Source organism: Lynx rufus, unplaced genomic scaffold (assembly GCF_022079265.1).
Source record: "Lynx rufus isolate CCGP_SWC_20201006 ecotype Redwood Valley unplaced genomic scaffold, mLynRuf1.p SCAF_7, whole genome shotgun sequence".
In the NCBI taxonomy this organism is placed as follows: Eukaryota; Metazoa; Chordata; class Mammalia; order Carnivora; family Felidae; genus Lynx; species Lynx rufus.
Window position 1 is genome coordinate 89,814,060 of NW_025814889.1, and position 21,880 is coordinate 89,835,939.

Consider the following 21,880-nt stretch of genomic DNA (forward strand, 5'->3'; position numbering starts at 1 on the left):
AGCCAAAATCAACAGTCGGATGCTTAACCGACTGAGCCACCCAGACGCTCCTGTTATGGATATCTTAATAATGTAACCTGAGAGCTTTACAGTAGCTTTCTTCTCATGTTCCTATTCCAGATGTGGAGGCCCAGGCCCAACAATATGAAGCCCTACACAAACACAAGTGGCACATTCAGGAGAGAGCCAATGAGCAGAGATCATGTGTAACCAGCATATATTAAGCCAGTATTAGTCACTCTGTGGGAGAATTATATTATTTATTGCACCTTTTGTGGAAATTTCCCTGTCTCCTTCTAGAATCACTGTATCTTCTCTTCCCAGCTTGGCACCCTCGTGTGGTAGGGGATATCAGGCATACACAGGTGCTCTTGGTCTGTTCACATCACCATTTAAACACTGAGTACCAGCTACTGTGTCAAAGGTCTGGCTGGTGCTTCTTTGGATAGTAGTTTATATGCTGTGCCACAGAACCAGCAAAACCACTGAGACCCCATATATCTGGTAGACATCTGTTTAGACACTCACTTCAAACCCCTCATGCTAATCACCTCTTGATTTCTCGTTAAAATGTATTTCCCAAAAGAGTGATTCCCCCATCCCCACCTCCCACCCTGCTATACACACAGAAAATCCAGGGATGGTGACCCTTTGGAGTCATATTCACAGACCACATCATTTAGAAGCACCCTCCCCATAGTGTTTGTTACCTGCATTCATTCCCAGTCTCTTAGGCCACAGCCACATGCCACAATGTAGTAAGGCATTTGTTTTGATTTGGATGATGACTCTACTTTGGTCCTGAGTACACTCTTGTAGCTTTATCTTCCAAGAATTTTAAAGTTTCGGTGCGTAACTTCTGTGAAGGCAGATGTCAGGAGGCTAAGCAAGTATGACTTCTGGTTGTACTCTGCAGAACTAAATGTCCATCAGAATCTCTGTCTAGACCTGTAAGCTGCTAAGCCATGTCATATAAGATTTATTGTACTCCAGGGGTGCCTGGGTGGCTCAGTCGTTTAAGCGTCTAACTTCAGCTGAGGTCATGATCTTGAGGTTCGAGGCTTTGAGCCCTGCGTTGGGCTCTGTGCTGACAGCTCACAGCCTGGAGCCTGCTTTGGACTCTGTGTCTCCCTCTCTCTCTGCCCCTCACCTGCTCACACACTCTCTCTCTCTCTCTTTCTCAAAAACAAGTAAACATAGGGGCGCCTGGGTGGCTCAGTTGGTTGGGTGTCTGACTTCGGCTCAGGTCATGATCTCCCGGTTCATGGGTTCAAGCTCTGTGCTGATGGCTTGGAGCCTGGAGCCTGCTTTGGATTCTGTCTCCCTCTCTCTCTGCCCCTCCTTCACTTGCACTGTGTCTCTTTCTCACTCTCAAAAATAAACATTTAGGGGCGCCTGGGTGGCTCAGTCGGTTAAGCGTCCGACTTCGGCTCAGGTCACGATCTCGCGGTCCGTGAGTTCGAGTCCCGCGTCGGGCTCTGTGCTGACTGCTCAGAGCCTGGAGCCTGCTTCCGATTCTGTGTCTCCCTCTCTCTCTGCCCCTCCCCCATTCATGCTGTGTCTCTCTCTGTCTCAAAAATAAATAAACGTTAAAAAAAAATTTTTTTTTAAATAAACATTTAAAAAATTAACAAACATTAAAAAAAATTGTGGGGTGGGGGGACGCCTGGGTGGCTCAATCAGTTGAGCATCTGACTTCAGCTCAGGTCATGATCTTAGGGCTTGTGGGTTCGAGCCCCGCAATGGGCTCTGTGCTGACAGCTCAGAACCTGGAGTCTGCTTCCGTTTCTCTGTCTCCCTGTCTCTCTGCCTCTCCCCCACTCACGCTGTCTTTCTCTGTCTCTCAAAAATAAACATTAAAAAAATTTTTTTTTTAATTAAAAAGAATTTATCTGTACTCCATACATCTGTAGTGTAGCATCTTCTGGACTTAAAGTCATGTGTTTAACATCATACTAGTTACTTATCTGGCCTACTAGATCCCCAATCAACCCAGTCAGACTAGTCCTCTGAAATAATTCTAAAAAATTTAATTTTTATCTTGGAGTCCTTATGACTTGCTCTGATGGATTGCATTTAAGAGATGAGAAAAAAGGAGTCAAGGCCACCTGATAGGTTTGGGGAATAAGTAACTGGATACGTGGTGGTACAGCTTACTTAGGGGGTAAAGATTAGTAAGAAACTGGTTTGAGAGCAAGACCAAGAAGAGTCTATTTTGGACATGTGAAGTTTGAGCTACTTTTTTTTTTAATGTTCATTTACTTTTGAGACACAGAGCGTGAGTGGGGGAGGGGTAGAGGGAGAGAGGGAGACAGAGGATGGAAAGCAGGCTCTGTACTGATAGCAGCGAGCCCGATGGCAGGGCTCGAACTCACAATCTGAAAGATCATGACCTGAGCTGACATCAGACACTCAACACACTGAGCCACCCAGGCACCCCAAGTTTGAGCTACTTTTTAGACATTCAGGAAAACAGTAGAATGTGTGAAACTGGAGCTCAGGGCAGGAAATAGTTTTGGGAGTTAAAGTATATGGGTAATTAATACCATAGGCCTCCTTGGGAGATGAGGAAATAAGGTAGTTATAAGTGTGGACAGCTACTTTGAGAAGTTTTGCTATCGTGGGAAAGAGAATTGGGTCATAGCTAGAAAGGGTCGTGAGGTCAATTTAGGTTTTTAAAAAATAGGAGATCTTAAAGCATGTATGTAAGCTAAAAGGACTGATCCAGTAGGAGGAAATTGATGCATAAAATAAAAAGGGTAATTGCAGGAATTGATTTCTGGAATTGGTGAGACATTAGTAGTATGGGTTCCGTAGCACAGATGGAAAAGTTAGCCCTTGATAGGACTAGTTCCATCATAACTGGAAAGTAGGCCTAGAGTCTAGACACAGATTCAAGAAGGTTGGTGTTTGGTAAAAAGCATAAGGGAGAATTGATCTCTTTTGCTTACATTTCCTCAGTGAAAGACAAAGTGAGGTCCTTGAAATTGAGAGTCAAAAGAGGGTGGTGTTGGAGGTTTGAGGAGGGAAAAGACATGAAGTAGTCTTTTCAGATTGGGAAAGTGAAATTATTAGGGAAATATGAAGGACTTTGTAGGCATTATTAAATACCCATTTGTGTGTAATGTATTACCATAGAACACAAGTTAGTTCCTTCATCCTTTTTTTTAAGCATCCTGATATGTATGAGAGAGCAGTGCTAAGAAAAGATCATCAGAAGAAATACGGAGCAACAGTTGATCTTTGGAGCATTGGGGTAACGTTTTACCATGCAGCTACTGGATCACTGCCGTTCAGACCATTTGAAGGGCCACGTAGGAATAAGGAAGTGATGTAAGTGATTTCTCCATCTAAAATTAGAAATAATTTTTAAAGTGTATTTTTGCTTTATTTTGTTTTGTCATATGTTAGAGGTATATGCTAATGAAAATTGATTTAGCCATCATTTCTGATATTTTAAGCTATTTGGTTTTGAATAAGAGTGCAGCCTTATAAAGTGCATAGGCATAATTTTTCTTATTGTGTTAAGATATCTTATGTACAAAGTGTAAATGGCATCCAGTCTTTGGCCCATCATTAAAAATACACTGCTTTCTGGATTATATTTCAGAAATGTTATATATGTTTATTTCTTTTTGTGTACTACTTATCAGGGATTTTCTTTTATGTAACTGAAAAAAATTGTACTTCTGTGGAGTACCAGAACCATTACCAGATGTAAAAGAAATAAAATTTTTACCCTGAACTGATCTGATTTTTTTTACCATTTCAAAAATAACATTTAATATACTATCAAATTTTTTTCTGTGTTGTGGTTTCAGTCCAAAGACTGAATGCATTTTACTAGTACATTATACCTTTATGTTTTGCCATAATTATTAGAAAATAGTTGCTGTGTGTAAAATCACTGTTGTAAACCAAATAATGGAGGAAAAGAGATGGAATTCTAGATGTGAAATTTATTATATAACATCTGTACACTGACCACACACCTTTTTATTGTGAGAGAAATTAGCGAATGACCTTGCTTCCTGAGAAATAGCCAATGCACGTACACATAAACTTACGAGGTTATGAATGTTGTTTAGAGAATGTTTGGGGACAGTAACTCACTGACAGCCCAGTGTATCCGATCATTCTTTAAATCTTACCTTTTCCCTCAGACCTTTATATTTGACCAGGCCTTTTGTAAGCAAACACGACTTAAATAATCACAACTGTAAAAATACACTCTTTAATCTCATCTCAGGAAATTGAGGGAGAAGCATATTTTTCTGTTTGTTGATTTCAGGAGGTAAAACCAGCTGATATAATGACTTTTGCTAAAACCTGGATATCTACCTGTTTTAAGCAAGGACAGAGCACCTCTTCATGGGAAGAAGACATCCATTACTATAGTGATGATTTTGGTGTAACATCATTTTGAGCCTGCTTTGCAGCATCGTCCATTTTGTAAAATCTCTTCATTAATGAAGGCTGGGAGTAAATTCATGTTTTTCTCATTGAACATAAGTTGTGCCTGACAGTTTACCATGTTTTTATTGTCGTACATACATTTTAAAGCATTTGAGGCATTTCTTGCTGTCCTAAAAATGGATTAAATAAAAGCCTGATGCTCCCTAATAAAGGAAACATGTGACCCATCAGCAACTAGAAATACCTGATAACTTTGTCATCATGTGCACAGATACACCATTAGAAGAGTTTTCTTTCTTTATATGCACGGAAACTCTGGTTTTGGGGAACACTGATAATGAACGTTGAGAGGTGCTTGAAGTAGTAATAACACCTGTTTTACTATCAAAGGATGCATCTGCCTCACATTATAGCTGTGTTGCCCCCTCAGTGTCTCATTTACATGTTGTCAATGTACTTTTATATGGATCTTATCAACATTAGTAAAGCTTTTCTAAGAATGTTAAGCACTCCTTTAAGGATTCTGTTTTCATTCTATTCATTTCTTTTTTCTTGCATGAAACTCACATATCTCTACTTACTCCTCCAGAGTCAGACCTTTCTCATGTGAATGTACCTTATTTTTCACATTAATTTCCTTCTTCTGTGAAAACTCTGTTAAGGCAGACACCCCAGCTGCCTCTTTAGGAAAGAGGCAAGTGATCCAAATCAGTGGTACTACTGGTTTGTTGTACTTTTTTAGAGAAAAAATGATTTTTCTCAGAGCACATTTATGTAGACGTTAAACAAACAAAAAATTATGCCCAAAATAATACCTATAAATTCATCGAAGACAGCTATATTAGGTTTCACATTTTCACCTGGATGAAAGTATTCCAGAAGGCATGAACTTTTATTTCTCCCTCACTCTCAGGTTTTGTTTAGGAAAGTGCTGAAACCTAAGAGGCTGCTTTTATTGACTTGCTGCATCTTTTATAGTATTCTTTTGCTTCCCCATCCATCTCTTTCTTCCGGTCATCTTTATTTTTATCACCTACCTCAAGGATCAAATTCAATTTGGCTTTTAATTTTGGTACACCTATTCCTGTATGTGTATATATTTTTTCAATATGCAAAGAATCTTTCTGATACTATGCTGTGTATAGTTTTGTCTTCTTTAAAAAAAAAAATCAGGCTGTTGTTCATTCTGCAGTAATTTCACAGTCCAATTGACTGCCTGTGGATAATTTGGGTAAAAGGGATTTTAATGGCCTAGAGATATTCTGTAACATAACTTTTTTTGTGTTTGCTCGATTTTTTCAGATGGAAAAAGTTAATATTTTTGTTGTGAACATCAAGCTGCTGTTATATGGCACTCTGAGATCCCAATGAAAATTAATTATGGCATATATAAAATAATCGTACAACCACTATTCTACTTCAGTCAGTCAGATTCAAAGTATTTTGATTGTTTTATGGATCCTGTGAACATCAATCACAAAGTTTCGTCTAGTAGATAATTGTAGGTGCAACTGAGGAAATATTTTTGCAAAGCCCATTGATAGGCTCTGCAATGAGGAACTGCTTAATTTATTCTCCATCTATTCCTCCCAAGGTATAAAATAATTACTGGAAAGCCTTCTGGTGCAATATCTGGAGTACAGAAAGCAGAAAATGGACCCATCGACTGGAGTGGAGACATGCCTATTTCTTGCAGTCTTTCTCGGTCAGTGTGGTGTATGCAGCTCTTCTTTTTTTGCACTTTGGTGTTTGGGATCTTCGATGAGTAAAGTCACAGATACTTAAGTGTAGTTTGGTTTGGGGTTTTTTTGTTTGTATGTTGTTGTTGTTTTTAAGATTTTACTATGTTTTAGATGTGCTTTGATAGGTGATTTTAGTCTTCGTGGCAATGTAAAGATGGATTCTGATCTATATGCATAATTTTGCCAGAGGTCTGTTAGGGCAGAAGGCATACATTTTCAGGATTGCTAATCATTAGTCTTAGAATTCTGTCCAGTGTAGGAATCCAGCTTAGTGAACTTTGTATCTTTTATATTGATCATCCATATTGATGGACCACAAATGGTGATACAAATAGGAATAACTAGAGTTCTAAAAAACAAACCCTCAAGAAGTTTATTTAGTTTTGTTTAATTTTTTTATTTTGGAGAGAGAGAGTGAGTGGCAGAGAGGGGCAGAGGCAGAGAGAGAGAGAGAGAGAGAGAGAGAGAGAGAGAGAATCTTAAGCAGGCTCTGTGCTCAATACAGAGCCTGATGTGAGGCTTGATCTCATGACCCTGAGATCATGACAGAGCTGGAAGCAAGAGTGGACACTTAACCTACTGAGCCACCCAGGTGCCCCAAACACTCGAGAAATTTAGTATTATCTTCATTTTTAAAAAGTACTCATATTATTGAAAAGGTAAGAATTAATAGTTTTCTACTACATTTTTCAGCATTCCAAATGTTCAGATGGGTCTTTTTTAACTTAGTAGCCAGAACTCAGAAACATTATTATTGTCAGACATGAATTCTGTTATCACAAAGAAAAATTTAAGGAGAAAGAAATGAAAAGTAGAGAGTAAATTATTTTAGATTTTACTCTGGAAATAAAGCCAAAACACTCATCAATATTCAGAATTTCTGATTCCTGGGGCTCCTGGGTGGCTCAGTCAATTAAGCGTCCATCTCTTGATTTTGGCTCAGGTCATGATCTCATAGTTCATAAGATCAAGCCTTGCATCAAGCTCCACACTGACAGTGTGGGGCCTACTTGGGATTCTGTCTCTCCCTCCCTCTCTGCCTTCTGCTGCTCATGCGTGCATGCACACTCTTTCTCTCAGAAAGAAAGAGAGTGAGGGGCGCCTGGGTGGCTTGGTCGGTTAAGCGTCCGACTTCGGCTCAGGTCATGATCTCACGGTCCGTGAGTTTAAGCCCCGCGTCGGGCTCTGTGCTGACAGCTCAGAGCCTGGAGCCTGTTTCAGATTCTGTGTTTCCCTCTCTCTCTGCCCCTCCCCTGTTCATGCTCTGTCTCTCTCTGTCTCAAAGATAAATAAACGTTAAAAAAAATTTAAAAAAAAAAAAAGAAAGAAAGAGTGAGAAAGAAAGAAGAAAGAATAGAATTTCTGATTATTGAATTAACTTCCATTTTTCCTGAGTATGGCAGTTATATAATCCACAAGTAATACAGGTTATGATTTACTGGCTTAACTACCTATTATAATTTGTGGGTGCTTTTTGTATGATTTTCTACATTTAAAAAAATGAAAGAATTTAAATATTTAATATTTTAAATATTGAATACTATTTAAATCATCTATATCATAAGCTAATAAAATATCACCTATAATTTTATATTTCAATGTCTGCGAAACTCATTTAAACTAAGAGTTCTAATTCTAAAATCATTTTTGAAAACTATTCTGACAGTTTCATTTTTGTGTGTTGTTTAAAGAAGTCTCCAAAACAAAATTGGGTCATGCAGCCAGCATTATGAAGAGACATTCATTTCATTCGGGAACAGAAATTGCATATTGTCATAGTGATTTGTGTTAACTTTTGATTTAGAAAATACTCATTTTTGGAATCTCAGGCAAAACATAAAATGTAAAGGGGTCAGGAAGTGAACACTGGCTTTTTAATAATTGCTGAAACTTAGAATCAGTAATTTGACAATCTGAACTGTAGATTACATATTTCAGGAGGGTAGCAGGTCTTAACCTGCCTAATTAGTCTTGAGCATACCGAGTTATAAATTCTTTGATATAAATTGCTTAGGTAACAGAAAGCATATTATATAATTTTACGGGGTTTTTTTTAATAGTAAGGACTTCAAGTACTACAAATCAGCATTGAAAACAACTATCAAAAATAAAGCAACTATAAAAAAGATAACCATCGCTTCTTATATGTATTAGCCAAGACTGATAACAAGGGAGAAAAACCTAAGTCAGCTGGTTTAAGTAAAGAAGGATATAGATTGGCCTTGTAATTAAAAGTATACATATGTATGTGACTCAAAGCCCAGCTGAATCCTTGGACTCAGACTGTGTCGTCAAGACTTGGTCTCTTCAAATTGTTCAGGTCTGCTTCTGTCTGATTTGTTTTTACTTTAGGTCAGCCACAAGGTGGCTGCTACCATTCCCAGACTCACACTCTCAAAGCTTTGAAAGCCCAATGGGAAGACAGACTTTCTTGCCTGATAGTTTGAGCGAAGACTTCTAGGTTGATTCTCACTTCACTAACCTGCATGCTATCACCTGCTCACCTCCAACTAATCATAATAACCATACCTGGCTGTCATGCCCATCTCTGCACAGGGAGATAGTAGAGGAGAGGTATGGATTCTCTTACAAAAGGAGGGAGAATAGATACCTGTTAGTCAAAACTTAAAATATCCACTACTAGGGCACCTGAGCAACTCAGTCGGTTGAACATTCGACTCTTGATTTCAGCTCAGGTCATGGCTCTAGGCCATGTGTGTTAGTCTCCATGCTGAACATGAAGCCTGCTTAAGATTCTCTCTCCCTCCACTCCTCTCCCTGCCATCTGCCCCCTTCTCCCGCTTGTATGTGCACTCTCTTTCTCTCTGTCCAAAATAAAAAAAAAATAAGATCTCCACTACCTACTTTAAAAACTCTTAACAAAGATTTTTTCCAGTGTCTGCTATATAGTCAAGAATGTATTTTTTTTTACTTTTTTTTAATGTTTATTTTTTATTTTTGAGAGAGAGAGAGCATAAGTAGGGGAGAGGCTGAGAGAGAAAGGGAGACAGAATCTGAAGCAGGCTCCAGGCTGTCAGCGCAGAGCCCTATGTGGGGCTCGAACCCATGCATGAGATCATGACCTGAGCTGAAGTTGGATGTTTAACCGACTGAGCCACCCAGGCGCCCCAAGAATATATTTTTAAAACAATTTGAAATTATCCGTAATTGAGAGTCTATTTAAATATATTATGTAATTCATTGAAAGCATGAGAAAGAAAAAAGGTCCTTCCATTTTTTTTTTCTTTCTTTCTTTTTTTTTTTTTTTTTTTTTTAATCTAAGCCTACAAGGGGCGCCTGGGAGGCTCAGTTGGTTAAGCATCTGACTTCAGCTCAGGTCATGATCTCAGTATGTGAGTTCAAGCCCCGCGTCGGGCTCTGTGCTGACAGCTCAGAGCCTGGAGCCTGCTTCAGATTCTGTGTCTCCCTCTCTCTCTGCCCTTCCCCTGCTCTGCTGTGTCTCTCTCTGTCTCAAAAATAAATAAAAACATTTTTAAAACTTTAAAAAAAAACCTAAGCCTACTAGTCAAAGATTATCTCTAGTTGAATTGGCACTAGTTGATTGTCAGATGATTACATTAATTTTACTTACTGAAGAAGTATACTTCAAAAAAAAATAGCAGTATACTACAAAAGGCATATAAATTCAGCATTAAAAATTATATATTTGAGGGATACCCTGGGTGGCTCAGTTGGTTAAGCTTCCAATTCTTGATTTTGGTTCAGGTCGTGATCCCATGGTTTCGGAAATCCAGCCCCAAATCAGGCTCTGCACTAACAGCAAGGAGCTTGCTTGGGATTTTCTCCTTGTTTCTCTGTGTGCCCCCCCCCCGCCCCTGCTTGCTCTCTCTGTCTCTGTCTCTCAAAAATAAGTAAACTTAAAAAAATTATATATTGGAGAGGCATATTAAAAGGACATTAGAGGTGCCTGGGTGGCTCAGTTAGTTAAGTGTCTGAATTTCGTAGTTCTTGAGTTTGAGCCTCACATCAGGCTCTCTGCTGTGGAAACAGTTCCCGCTTTGGATCCTCTGTCCACTTCTCCCTCTGCCCCTTCCCAGCTCAGGCCGTGCACTTTCTCTCAAAAATAAATAAATAAATAGATTGATAGATTGATTAGATAAGTAGATGGACAAATAGACATTAAAGGGATGCCTGACCTGGGGCGCCTAGGTGGCTCAATCAGGTAAGCATCTAACTCTTGATTTTGGCTCAGGTCATGCTCACGGTTCGTTGCATTCAAGCCCTGCTAAATGCACAGAGCACAGAGCTTGCTTAAGATTCTCTCTCCCCTCCCCTCTCTCTCTGCTCCTCCCCATTCTCTCTCTCTTTCTCTCAAAATAAATAAATAAACTTTTTTTAAAAAAGGTGGGGGGGGGCCCTGGATGGCTCAGTCAGTTAAGCATCTGACTCTTGATTTCAGCTTAGGTCATGATCGCATATATAGATTGTGTTTGGAAAAATGAGAAAACTTGGGAAGGGACGAATCAAAGAGAATAATCAATAAAAGATAAGTTAACATAAAAATACCATAACCCCAGGGGCACCTGGGTGGCTCAGTTGGTTAAACGTCAGACTCTTGGTTTAGGCTCCGGTTATGATCTCACAGTTTGTGAATTTGAGCCCCACATCAGGCTCTGTGCTGGTGGCACAGAGCCTGCTTGGAATATTCATTCTCTCTCTCTCTCTCTCTAAATAAACAAACAAACAAACAAACTTTTTAAAAAATACCATAACTCCTGATGCATTGACAAGTAATTTTAAACCAAGGTTACCTGACATTCTGAAAAGTTGGCAGATTTTTTTAAATCTTAAATTAAGTAATAGCAATTCCTTTGATTTGTTGGTAAATATTATGATTTTGTATCTGGACAGAATGTAACATTCACTCTTCAAGTAACTTTTTCAATACTATTTTAGGGGTCTTCAAGTTCTACTTACCCCTGTTCTTGCAAACATCCTTGAGGCAGATCAGGAAAAGTGTTGGGGTTTTGACCAGTTTTTTGCAGAAACTAGTGATATACTTCATCGGATGATAATTCATGTTTTTTCACTGCAACAAATGACAGCCCATAAGATTTATATTCATAGCTACAATACGTAAGTACCTCTTTATATTTTCATCCTGTATCATAATGTTTTGTTTTGTTTTGTAATTATCTTCCTAAATTAGAAGAGGAAAAGGAAAAGATGTCTCAGCTTCTCTAAAGGTACCTACCCACTTCTCACTTAGGAAATTATGTTTGAGCCTGGTTAGTACTTGGATGGGAAATTATGTTTGAGTGTTTACTAAACTCTTTTTTGCTTATTTTTGGAGTAAAAAGATCAATTTTCTACTTTTATAAAATATACAGGTAAATTAGCTTGTTCTTAAACTGCAACTTTTACAAGACTATTTTTGTTTCTATGCCTTCTCTCTTACATAATCACATAACCACAAATAACATCCACAAATCCATAAATGGGCTGGGTTTTATTAAGAGTATTATGGTCAGGGTCACCTGGCTGAGTCAGTAGACCATGCGACCCTGAGTTCAAGCCCCATGTTGGGCATAGAGCCAACTTACAAAAAAAAAAAAAAAGAAAAAGAAAAAAAAAATTACGAGTAGTATCCTATCATTTAAAAAACATTAAAGCGTAAGTCTTAAATATAGCTAGTGTAGTTATTATTTGCATATGTGGCATAAACCCCTTATTAGGTGCTGGAGAAGTAATCATTTGTTTTACCTAAACAAAAACACATTGTACCTATATTATAAAAAAAATCTACCTATGTGATAGAACTGCATTTAACTAAATACACTCACACTTACATGTAAAGCTAAGGAAATCTGAATATCATAGGTGGATTATATCAGTATCCATATCCTGGATAGGATACATATACTATTCATATAGTATAATAATATATGCAGGATGTTACCATTGGGGGACACTGGGTGAAGGGTATATGGTATCACTTTGTATTATTTCTTACAACTGCATGTCAGTCTACAGTGACCTCAAATGTTTTTTAAAATGAAGAGGGCACGGGGCGCCTGGGTGGCTCGGTCGGTTAAGCGTCCGACTTCGGCTCAGGTCATGATCTCACGGTCCGTGAGTTCGAGCCCCACGTCGGGCTCTGTGCTGACAGCTCAGAGCCTGGAGCCTGTTTCAGATTCTGTGTCTCCCTCTCTCTCTGCCCCTCCCCTGTTCATGCTCTGCCTCTCTCTGTCTCAAAAATAAACGTTAAAAAAAAAAAAATTAAAATGAAGGGGGCAGCTCTTTCTGCCCTCGGGTCCTGTCCCTGTGCTATAATAAAAACACCTTTTGTACTGAAAAAAATAAAATAAAAATAAAATGAAGGGGAAAAAACATTACACCCATTCTGTGTGCCTTAATGTCTGTTTTGACAAGAGTCAAATAGCAGTTCTGATATCTTATAAAACCTTTACTGGCAATTAATGTATTCAGGAATAAAATTAATTAGATAAAGTAATGTTTTAGGTACTAATATGTAATATGTATAATATACTGTTAATATAAACATAAAAGAATACAATATAATGAATAAAATATTAATATAAAATTAGATTAAATGTGTATTATTCATCTTTATTTTGTTATGTAATAGCGTGAATAAATCTGTGTCAGAGTTAGGTGTTGGCAACTATTTCATTTTAAGAACATATGTGAACATTAAAAAGCCCACCCAAGCCTGAGCCAGATCACAGCCTTTCCACTGAAATGTCTCTTTGATTGCGTAGATCTGTTTAGGGAGAATCTACTTTTTCCCCTAAAACATCATTTTGAAAATACCTGGTTATATTAATTCATTCAACAAATATTTATAGTCACGTCACAGATACCACTGTGTGTTCTTTGTCATTTAATCCTCACAACAGCTCTGTGAGGTGGGTACTATCGCTTGTGTTTTATAGATGAGGAAACAGCATAGAGGTGTTAAGTAACTTAAGGTATTTCCACAAGTCAGTATAACTGGAATTTGAACCCACGTATTCTGATCCAAAGTCCTTGCTCTAAAGTGCTGTGTTATGTTGGCTCCCCATTATTCAACATGAAGAATCCTGTATCTTATACATATTCAGTATAGGTGTTCAGACATAAAAGTATTCTAGAATGGATTACTGCATAGACACGTCTGTGCAATTTTCAGTTTAATAGACATTATAGTATCCACATCAACAAAACAGTGTTTCTATAGACCTGCCGTGATCTGAAGTATCTCTTAGAAAGAAATGTTGTACCTCCCTCCCCCCCCCCACACACACACACAGATTTATTTCTTACTCCATCCCAGTAATGTTGTCCCTTTGCATTTTTCTCACACAGTGCTACTGTATTTCATGAACTGGTATATAAACAAACCAAAATTATTTCTTCAAATCAAGAACTTATATATGAAGGACGACGTTTAGTTATAGAACCTGGAAGACTGGCACAGCATTTTCCTAAAACTACTGAGGAAAATCCCATCTTTGTAGTGAGTCGGGAACCTCTGAGTACCATAGGATTGATATATGAGAAAAGTAAGTTGGAATTTTTCTAGTGTTGTTCATAGCCGTTAAAAAAAAAAAAATGACCTGTAAAAATGATTGGCATCTTCATAAAGTTGATTGATGAGGACAGTAATGTAGAATTTTCATAAACTTAAAAATTTTGTAAATAAGTTGAATGAGACTAGTAATAAAATTGAAAAGCCTTGTAGGAACATAATTTGACCTTAAATATTTTGTGTCATAAAATGGTAGTTTGTCATGTATGCTTTACTGTAGCTCTCTGCTTTTAGTATTTTACTAACATTCAAAATAACCTTTTGTGTCACAAGTTTGAGCCAATATTTATTGTGTCCACTGTGAATAGGACACTTTGTCAGGCTTTGGAATCTATGAAAAATTAGATCTACATTTTGGAATCTTAAATTATTAATTGTACTGGTGAAAAAAAAAATTACCCAGATTTTTACTTTTCTGTTGGATCTTTGGGATTTGATTTAGATTTAAAGAGAAGCATTGAGCTTGTGTTGTATTGGAATATATCTAAGAAAAGAACTAAACTCCTTAGAAATATTTCTGGTAATTTCTTAGTTGTTAAGGAATGAGCATTTTTGCTTCAAGTGATTTTTTTTTTAACCAGGAAAAGAACATAAAAGAGTTTTGTTACTAATGTTTAATTTGGGGGTAATGTAGATGTTAATGTTTAATTTAGAGATTGCTGTATAAAAGCTATAGTAATTTATTCAAGATACTTTATTTCTGATTTTAATTTTTTTACTTCATATTTCAGTTTCCCTTCCTAAAGTACATCCACGTTACGATTTAGATGGGGATGCTAGCATGGCTAAGGTTAGTGTTTAATTAAGTTACTATGTAAACATCTGAATTAAAATTATCTTATCAACAATGGAAGCAATAAAATGTATTATCTTTACATACGCCTATATGATTTTAGGAACTTATTCATTTAAGTTGTTATCCATTGCAGGGGCGCCTGGGTGGCTCAGTCGGTTAAGTGTCCGACTTAGGCTCAGGTCATGATCTCACGGTCCGTGAGTTCGAGCCCCGCGTTGGGCTCTGTGCTGACAGCTCGGAGCCTGGAGCCTGCTTCAGATTCTGTGTCTCCCATTCTCTCTGCTCCTCCCTGGCTCATGCTCTATCCCTGTCTGTCTCTCAAAAATATAATGTTCAAAAAAAAAATTGTTACCCAATGCAGATTATTTTGTTCTTTTTTGTTAATTTTTTTTTTAACATTTATTTAATTTTGAGAGACAGAATGAGACAGAGCATGAGTGGGGGAGGAGCAAAGAGAGAGAGGCGGGGACCCAGAATCCAAAGCAGGCTCCAGGCTCTGAGCTGTTAGCACAGAGCTCAATGCAGGGCTGAAACCCACAGACCATGAGAGACCATGTCCCAAGCCGAAGTCAGACGCTTAACTGACTGAGCCACCTGGGCACCCCTCTTTCTTCCTTATATCTTTTGTTAAATTCCTAAGAAAATTTTCTCTATTGAGACAGAACGTGTTTAACATTATCATGTTAAGGCTGAAATATTTATTGTATCTGTCCTTAGCTTTTAGAAATTGGTAGTTTGTGTTTTTAAATTAACCTGATAAAAATACATAAGCTTGAAAATGTTTATGTAAAAGTTTTTCTTATCCTGTACCACAATTTGCACCAAATACTGACATTTGTGTTTCTTCATTAGGCAATAACAGGAGTTGTATGTTATGCTTGTAAAATTGCCAGTACCTTGCTGCTTTATCAGGAATTAATGCGAAAGGGGATACGATGGTTGATGTAAGTAATAGACTGAAATTTGAAAATGAGTGGTAACCACTCCATCATTGATACTTTACCTCTTCAGACTAAGAAGCATCAAGTGCTTGGGGTTTTTTATTGTTTGGTTTGGTTTGGTTTTTAAAGATTTTATCTTTCCTTTTTTAATTTTATTTTTTTGAGAGAAAGAGAGAGACAGAATGGGAGCAGGAGAGGGGGCAGAGGGAGAGAGAGAAAGGGAGAGAGAGAATCCCAACCTGGCTCCATGCTCTGTGCAGAGCCCAGCACAGGGCTCCATCCTGTGAGACCATGTGAGACCATGACCTGAGGTGCAGTCAAGAGTCACATGCTCGACTGACTGAGCCACCCAGGCTCATTCCTGAAGATTTTATTTTTAAGTCATCTCTACACCCAGTGTAGGGCTCGAACTCACTACCGCAAGATCCAAAGTCACATGCTCCACCTACTGAGCCAGCCAGGCACCCCTTCTGTAATATTATAATACATTTGTTTCACACTTGGTGTACAAAACATTTAGCAACTATTTTTTTATTTGATTCCTGCAGCAGCTTGTGAGATACATAGGACAAATAGTATCTGAATTTTAAAACTTATGCCACACTGTACGTACAGGTGATGGTAAATGAATTCTTTTTCCAAGGACTTGACTCAGCTGTCATTTCACTCTCTTGGTGGGTGGCCTTTGGCATTGTTGTAATCCAAGATAGTCTGGACTTGTTCTAGAATTCTAGCCCCAGGCAACCTCTCATATGCTTTCTGTCTATATAGATTTGCCTATTCGAGACACTTCATATAAATGAAATTATACAGTGGAGTACAAACTCACCTTGACAAGCAATAAGAGCTGTTGTTTTTTGTTTTTTTTAAGTAAATCATGTTAATATAGTTACTCTGGCTCAGAATGTTGATTAATTAAGTATTATCTTTCCTGAAAGTGACCCTAAGAAATATTTTGTGGATGAATATGATTTTTTTTTTTTTTTTTTTTTTTACTTTTCATGATTTGTAGATGTTCTTTCCATCTGATAGAAATGGAGAATAAATGGTCTCTCTTGAACATCATGCCTCTAGTTTCTGTACACCATCATTTAAGGCTTTTGAATTTTATACACACACAGCAATGGCCTCGTGTTCCCTGGGATCATAATGCCCTTTGGCCTAGTGCTTGTGACAGTTTATATGTACCTCCCTCACGCCTATCCTTCCCTTCTTACGAAAGCATGTCATCATTCTCATCCTGCTGGTGCTTTAAGAAGCAAAAAGAATGACACTTTTTTTGTTAAATTCATAAATTTGTGGGGTTTTTTTTTTTTAGGTGTTCACATATCCAGCTTATAAGCCTATGCTTTTCTCTTTCCATTAAGAAGGCTTTTTGTTTTTACTAAATAATTTCTGGAAAAATCTGAGTGTTGACTCCATTTACTTTTGTGGTATTGTAACTAACAGCTCTCATGTTCTCTTGTTCTTGTTATGTACCACAGTCACTGCTCCGTGAAGCTTTTATTCCTTTTACCTATTAACTTTTAGTTTAATAAGTCATGAGAAAATAGTTTTTTGTTTTGCTTTGGTTTTTGGTTTGGGGTTTTTTTTGAAAATGGGTTTTGTTTTTTTTTTTAATTTTTTTATTTAAAAAAATGTTTTTAATGTTTATTTTTTGAGAGAGAGAGAGAGAGTGAGTGTGAGCAGGGGCGGGGCAGAGAGAGAGAGGGAGACACAGAATCCGAAGCAGGTTCCAGGCTCTGAACTGTCAGCACAGAGCCCGATGTGGGGCTCAAACCCACAAGCTGTGAGATCATGCATGACCTGAGCCGAAGCCGGATGCTTAACCGACTGAGCCACCCAGGCACCCCTAAAATGGTTTTTAATGTAGACCACTGCTGGCAAGCTTTTTCAGTTGGTAATTTTTTTTCCTTTTTTTTTTTTCCACCAATAAAGGACTTTATTTGAAATCTGTATCTATTCCATGTTTCAAACACGACAGTTTTGTATTAGAAATACAGCTCTCTGCCGCTAACTATGGGGGATATTTGCCCTGCTAATTAACCAAAATTAAAAGGATCCAAAGAGACAGAGAGTGACCAAAGAAAGCCTCTGATGGTCTATGAACTTGAGCTCCTGTCTCTCATCCTCCTTTGTTGTTAATTTTTTTTAATCAAAATATATTTTTTTAGGAATAGAATTTAGTGATTAATCACTTAATAACACCTAGTGCTCATCCCAGAGTCCTCCTTAATGCCCAGTTCCCTCTCAGCACTTCTTCCACCCAACACCCCACCACCAACCTTCAACTTGTGCTCTGTATTTAGGAGTCTCTTATGGTTTATCTTCCTCTCTGTTTTTATGTTATTTTTGCTTCCCTTCCCTTATGTTCATCTGTTTTGTATCTTAAAGTCCTCATATGAGTGAAATCATAAGATACTTATCTTTCTCTGACTTATTTTGCTTAGCATAATACACTCTAGTTCCATCCACATTGCTGCAAATGACAAGATTTCATTCTTTTGATTGCCGAGTAGTACTCCGTTGTATATATATATACCATATCTCTTTTATCCATTCATCTATTGATGGACATTTGGGCTCTTTCTGTACTGTAGTGCAATTGCTGGGTAAGAGGGTAGTTCTATTTTTAATTATTTGAGGAACCTCCATACTGTTTTCCAGAGTGGCTGCACCAGTTTGTGTTCCCACCAACAATGCAAAGGAGATCATCTTTCTATGCATCCTCACCAATATTCGTGTTGCCTGAGTCGTTAATTTTAGCCATTCTGACAGGTGTGAGGTGGTATCTCATTATGGTTTTGATTTGTATTTCCCTGATGATGAGTGATGTTGAGCATTTTTTCATGTGTCGGTTGGCCATCTGGATGTCTTCTTTGGAAAAGTGTCTATTCATGTCTTTGGCCCATTTCTTCACTGGATTATTTGTTTTTTGGGTGTTGAGTTTGATAAGTTCTTTATAGATTTTGGATACTAACCCTTTATCTGATATGTCATTTGCAAATATCTTCTCCCATTCCGTCAGTTGCCTTTTAGTTTTGCTGATTGTTTCTCTGTGCAGAAGCGTCTTATCTTGATGAGGTCCCAATAGTTCATTTTCACTTTTGTTTCCCTTGCCTCTGGGTGACATGTCAAGTAAGAAGTTGCTGTGGTTGAGGTCAAAGAGGTTGTTGCCTGTTTTGTCCTCTAGGATTTTGATGGTTTCCTGCCTTACATTGAGGTCTTTCATACATTTTGAGTTTATTTTTGTGTATGGTGTAAGAAAGTGATCCAGGTTCATTCTTCTGCATGTCGCTGCCCAGTTTTCCCAGCACCATTTGCTGAAGAGACTTTTTTCCACTGGATATTCTTTCCTGCTTTGTCAAAGATTAGCTGGCCATACGTTTGTGGGTCTATTTCTGGGTTCTCTATTCTGTTGCATTGATCTATGTGTCTGCTTTTGTGCCAGTACCATACTGTCTTGATGATTACAGCTTGAAGTCCAGAATTGTGATGCCTCCAGCTTTGATTTTCTTTTTCAGGATTGCTTTGGCTATATGGGGTCTTTTCTGGTTCCATACAAATTTTAGGATTGTTTGTTCCAGGTCTGTGAAGAATGCTTGCTGGTATTTTGATAGGGATTGCCAGTTAGTAAATATTTTAGACTTTGTGGGCCATACAAGGTCTCTTATTTATTTATTTATTTATTTATTTTTTACAGCCTTTAAAAATATAAGTATCATTCTTAGCAAAAGCAAACATCAGGCCTTAGTTTGTTGACCCTTAATGTAGACCAAAAGCCCTCCAGTTTTATTATTAATTATGTCATCCTCCTCCTTCAGAGATCATAATTTATGAGGAATAAAAATTAATTCTGGTGGTATAAAGCATAACACATATGGCTTATTTGTATGATTGTAGTTTAGTTTACACTGTTTAATATAATTTTAATGCCTTAGATTTCTAAACTGTTAATCCAATAAGTAGTAACTAATGGCCCGTGCCCTAGATATGTATAAGGGTCACAGAGATGCTTTCAGTAATAAAAAGTGAATTGGCGAGACTCAGGCCAAGGGGGACAAAAATGAATTGGCTTTCATAATATAAGACTGTTAATAAACTTGTCTGAAGAGTAGTAACAGCAGTGTAATTAGTGATGGACAAGAGGAAACAAATCATTCCTTAGGTAAACTAATGAGGGTATTATTATTTTTTAGAGAATTAGTTAAAGATGATTATAATGAAACTGTTCACAAAAAGACAGAAGTTGTGATCACACTGGATTTCTGCATCAGAAACATTGAAAAAACTGTGAAAGTGTAAGTAGATTACTTCCTTACTAATAGTGGTGAAAATGTTAAACGTTCACTTATGTCATTATCCTCGGCGTAGTAGAACATGCTGTGCAAGTGTTTGAGTCGAGACACCACTTTCGATTGAGTTACTTCCTCACAAAGCCAAAATTATTTAGTTGTCTCAGTACGAAGTGAACATTTGGCGGCATTTCTCCTTCCCCTTACAAAGGAAGAGGTAATCGGACAGAAACGTCTCAGTTTTTAATTTTGCAAAGCAGACACTCTGAATAGGAAAATATAGAACCTAGAGTCAACAAAGGAAGCGGGAAGAGGTATTCTAGAACTGTATTTTAGTAGTTGTAGAATTTGGGGATTACTTTTAGTTTACTCTTACTTATTAATCTTATCCCTGAGACTGTTTTGAAACAATATTTTAGACTTCTCTCTTTCTAGGCTGTATTATTTGTACTGCAGAAGAAATACAATAATTGAATTCAGTATGACCTCCAATCTGTAATCTAGTAGTTTGACCATTATCATGGCGTAAGACTGTTGGAAATTAAGTTGTCGTTTATATTTTGTATAAAAATTTATAAGTAGGAGTATATAAAATTCCTTCTTTACAGAGACATGAAGTTTTCTTGGAATCTGTTGCTTGTAGGCTTTGCATTCAATATTTTATTCTTAAATAGTTAACGATAATAAAAACTCAGGTATAATTTATAAAACATCTTTTAAAATCTTTATATTCAAAAATCTGTATATTCATTATGCTCATTGAATTTTTCCATGCTTGTTTTCATACAGATACGAAAAGTTGATGAAGATCAACCTAGAAGCAGCAGAGTTAGGTGAAATTTCAGACATACACACCAAATTGTTGAGAGTGAGTATTTACACAATTATGACAGTCATTGGCTCATAACCTATTCCTTTGCTGGTCAGATTAGATCTCAGCTTTCCTAGAAAGATGATATACCTAAAGGATTTCCAGAGAAGGGGTAGCCTTTTCCCATCTTTGGGAACTATTTACAATATTTAAATTCCCTTACTGACATGAAGTTCTTCATGATGTTTCCAAGTGCCTGCTTTGCTTTAAGTCCTTTTCTCTCTAAAGTCTCTCTCAAGTCTCCCTTTAAAATCCATAATGCTCAGGGCGCCTGGGTGGCTTAAGTCGTTAAGCATCTAGCTCTTGATTTCAGCTCAGCTCATGATCTTGTTCATGAGTTCACCCTGACAGTGTGGAGCCTGCTTGGGATTCTCTCTCCCTCTCTCTCTCTCTTCCCTTCCCCAGCTCACTTGATCGCTTGCTCTCTCTGTCTCAAATAAATAAACATTATTCTTAAAAAGGGGGGCAGGGCACCTGGGTGGCTCAGTCAGTTGAGCAGCCTGCCTTGGCTCGGGTCATGATCTCATGGCATTCTGATTATTGTTTCTGTATTTTGCTGATCTGCATCTGAACCCGCTGGTTTTATTTAGCTTTCCAGTTCTCAGGGAACGATAGAAACCAGTCTTCAGGATATCGAAAGCAGATTATCTCCAGGTGGATTGTTGGCAGACATGTGGGCCCATCAAGAAGGCACTCATCCAAAAGATAGACAGTAGGTTATATAACTTTATTGGTAGTTTCTGCTCTTATTCTTAAATGTCCTTTTTCACATTGACTTACATAATTTACTTGGATTTTTTTTCTTATATAGTGTAGAAAAGCTACAAGTCCTGCTAAATTGCATCACAGAGATTTACTATCAGTTCAAAAAAGACAAAGCAGAACGTAGTGAGTAAAATTTGCCATTTGTTAATCTAATGAATCAATTCTACTAGTTGTAATTCAATTGAATTCGTTTGGCATATTTCTGAGGGTGGTTCCTTAAGTTATTTATTTCAGAGACTTGATTCTGTTGGGAAAGAGGTTGAATATACTAAAAATTATTCCTAAAAACAATCTTTTGAAAATTTTAAATCAGGGGTCCTGAACTCCAAAATCTCTAGAGGCCAGTCATAGAAAAGAAAATGATTGGCCACTGGAGACAGGAGGACAGGAGAGGAAGTACCCCGTCTAAAGAGGAGAGCCACTACTCAGATTCACCAGATTCATTGCCCAATCTTCCTGTTCTCAAGGGAAGCTGGAAGTACAGATTTTATTAAAAACCCTG

The 21,880-nt window shown here is 37.6% G+C and overlaps 1 protein-coding gene across 2 annotated transcripts in view; it reads left to right on the plus strand.

Annotated features, from left to right (window-relative positions):
- Positions 1-21,880, plus strand: part of TBK1 (TANK binding kinase 1) — a 52,784-nt gene that overhangs the window by 18,872 nt on the left and 12,032 nt on the right. For both annotated transcript variants that reach the window (XM_047065632.1, XM_047065630.1), the window contains exons 6-15: positions 3,173-3,333; positions 6,011-6,121; positions 11,076-11,255; positions 13,488-13,684; positions 14,442-14,500; positions 15,359-15,450; positions 19,647-19,748; positions 20,532-20,610; positions 21,204-21,325; positions 21,425-21,501. In XM_047065632.1, the coding sequence (XP_046921588.1) occupies positions 3,173-3,333; positions 6,011-6,121; positions 11,076-11,255; positions 13,488-13,684; positions 14,442-14,500; positions 15,359-15,450; positions 19,647-19,748; positions 20,532-20,610; positions 21,204-21,325; positions 21,425-21,501 (1,180 nt within the window). The remainder of the gene's footprint in view (positions 1-3,172; positions 3,334-6,010; positions 6,122-11,075; positions 11,256-13,487; positions 13,685-14,441; positions 14,501-15,358; positions 15,451-19,646; positions 19,749-20,531; positions 20,611-21,203; positions 21,326-21,424; positions 21,502-21,880) is intronic.